Source organism: Trichinella spiralis (assembly GCF_000181795.1).
Source record: "Trichinella spiralis strain ISS 195 chromosome Unknown Scfld2444, whole genome shotgun sequence".
Classification (NCBI taxonomy): domain Eukaryota; kingdom Metazoa; phylum Nematoda; class Enoplea; order Trichinellida; family Trichinellidae; genus Trichinella; species Trichinella spiralis.
Window position 1 is genome coordinate 1 of NW_003529383.1, and position 2,461 is coordinate 2,461.

General features: G+C 33.9%; 1 protein-coding gene across 1 annotated transcript; it reads right to left on the reverse strand.

The window, feature by feature from the left end:
- Positions 1-953: 953 nt before the first annotated feature.
- On the reverse strand, positions 954-2,021 carry Tsp_13225 (conserved hypothetical protein). Its single transcript, XM_003368454.1, has 2 exons — positions 1,876-2,021; positions 954-1,119 (listed from the first exon to the last, which is right to left on the reverse strand). Exons 1-2 carry the CDS (start codon positions 2,019-2,021, stop codon positions 954-956), a joined length of 312 nt encoding a protein of 103 aa, XP_003368502.1.
- Between the last annotated feature and the right edge of the window lie 440 nt (positions 2,022-2,461).

Consider the following 2,461-nt stretch of genomic DNA (forward strand, 5'->3'; position numbering starts at 1 on the left):
TTTAATGTCGTTAGTGATTTTTGCCTTTTGTGCTTGTTTGCGCTCAACGAGACGTCTAATGATTTTCTGCCAAGCTTCACATTCCCGCGTCAACTCAACAAAAAGGTTAACCTGATTAACAGATACAATTTTGAAGTAGTCGCCACAAATGCACTTTCCTTACACGTTTTCCCAGTCTTGCACCTATTTTCCCATCAAAGGTTCCCTACTTTTTTATATGCAAATTTATCTGTCAAACGTCAAACTGGTTGTCACTATGACGCGCCTTGTTCATCTAGCTTGCTTGATTGATTCCTATATAAATCACACTTTGACACTAAAAACCTCTTCTCCATCTTCCCCTCCTCGAACTTCCATTTCAGGTCCCAACTCCGTCATACACCCACCATTCCTACCATCTCATTCCTAATAGCCTCAGTGAGTCGATTTTTTATGAAATTGCTGCAGGAAATGTTGCCTTAGCAGCTTTCTTTGATTTCCTGATTTTTACGTAACAGGCATTCTCCTAAAAATCTGAATGTGGTTGAAATTGCACGATCAGTAGTAGTATTAACTGATGTTGAGGATGCCGCACGATAGAATGTCTTGTCTTACAAAATCTTGTGTGGTCGAAGCACAGTTTACCAGCAGAAAATTAATTATTCAGTAGAAAGGAAACTAAAAGTGCATATTTATACTTTTGTAATAAGAATTTATATTTCTTCATTTAATGTAAAATATACGGAAGCGTTTAATTTACAATCAGGAGTGGGTGTAGTATACAAAAGATTTATCATGTACATGTATTATTAAACATGACAGTCTGACGAGGAACAAATATAGAGCCGATTTTTCTTGACAAAATTAGAAGCTCAATCACGTGATAGAATATCTTTCAAATTAATAATTTTATTTGTATTTCAAATCAACGACAAACGACACGTTTCAATTCCGTCTGCAACTGAACTTTTCTATTACCAGATCAGTATCAATGAAAAAGTCAGAATGAATGTACATATTACTGCAAGCCCGTTCAGTCGTTCTTCTATCATGGTATTCCGGAAATAGCTTTTTAGATATTTCACTGCAGTGAAGCTTCGTTCTGCGCTTGTTGAGGCGATTGCGTGAGTAGTGAAAATCCTAAGGTGTAAGAACATGATCGTTTAATAATAATTGTTGTTGAATTTTAGTGCATACATAAATCAAATACCAAAAGTGCTACGTTCGCTAAAGATCACGTATGCTAGTTGCGTTTCGAGTAAGTTACGGATTGGATACATTCCTGCATATTAAAATAGACGCAATGCGCTAATCTGAGAGGCAATATATACCATTGCAATACCAAAAGTACTGGGCACTCTGCGTTGAAACTATCCACAACAATGTCATTCATTACTGTTAACATCTATCACTCACAAAAAGTTGAAATGTTTTTTTGAACGTAGCTATTTTTCGCATAACAGCGAAGGCAGAAAAATGCGCCATAAATGGGAAGGAAAAGAAGATAAGTAAAACATAGAGAGTAAATAAGTATGCAAGAAAAATGATTTTGTGTAGGTTTATTGCAAATGTTTAAATAATCGAGCAAAGAGAAGTAAGTATCATCTTCAAATAAAATTTGTTCCTGCTTTTCTTTATCGCTTACAGCATCCTGAAACCTACCAGGCTGTTTCCAGAAAAACTGTCCAAAAAACTATCTTTTATTAATACAAAACTATTTAAGAAATCCAAATTTTGAAAAAAAAATTTTCGCTGATTTTTGCAGAAACAACAAAGTCTATAGCCCATGAAATTGTGCAATTTTTCAGAAAAACTTTTTTCTCCAAAAGTTAAGGCAATTGACTTATATCGATACCGAATTATTCAATAACTACTATAAACTGATCAACACGGCACCTGATTGCATATTTCTTGAGATATGATAAAAAACGTAAAACTGAGATAGAATTTAACCGAGTCGAAATTAGAGGGTAAGAAAAATAGAAGTTAAATAAATGTGCATACGGAATAGTTTCATGAAATTTCACAACAGATCTGTCCATTTTTTCACTGAAAAAAAGGAAATTATTTTAATAAGAATTGTTGCTGATTTTCATTTTTGCAAACAAGATACTTCAAAAAAACATCGATTGCGGGTTATTCAAAATTTATTTACCTTTAATTGGCAAACATTTGTCTGCATTCAAAATCAAATCACTTTACAATTCGCCGCAGTTTCTGAGATACTCGGAATTTTTTTCACTGTACATACTGGTCGATTCCTCTAAATATTCGAACAAATATCATGTATGAGCCCAATAATTTGACATCAATTGTGAATTTATTTAATATCACAGCATTTGTAATGAAGTTTCACCCTGGGCGTCTACATATTATACTAATTATGCAAATCGCCATTGCATCGGTGTTACTTTGCGAAAGTACAATCAAATAGCCTCACATGTAGTATCAATCAGATGCGTAATCAATGTAAAACATGTCA

Bases quoted from the DNA above. Each gene is read 5' to 3' on its own strand.
- Tsp_13225 (XM_003368454.1), bottom strand. From the start codon at position 2,021: ATGGACAGATCTGTTGTGAAATTTCATGAAACTATTCCGTATGCACAT. The intron at 1,120-1,875 runs GTGCCGTGTTGA...CTTACACCTTAG, and splicing joins CTCAAGAAATATGCAATCAG to GATTTTCACTACTCACGCAA.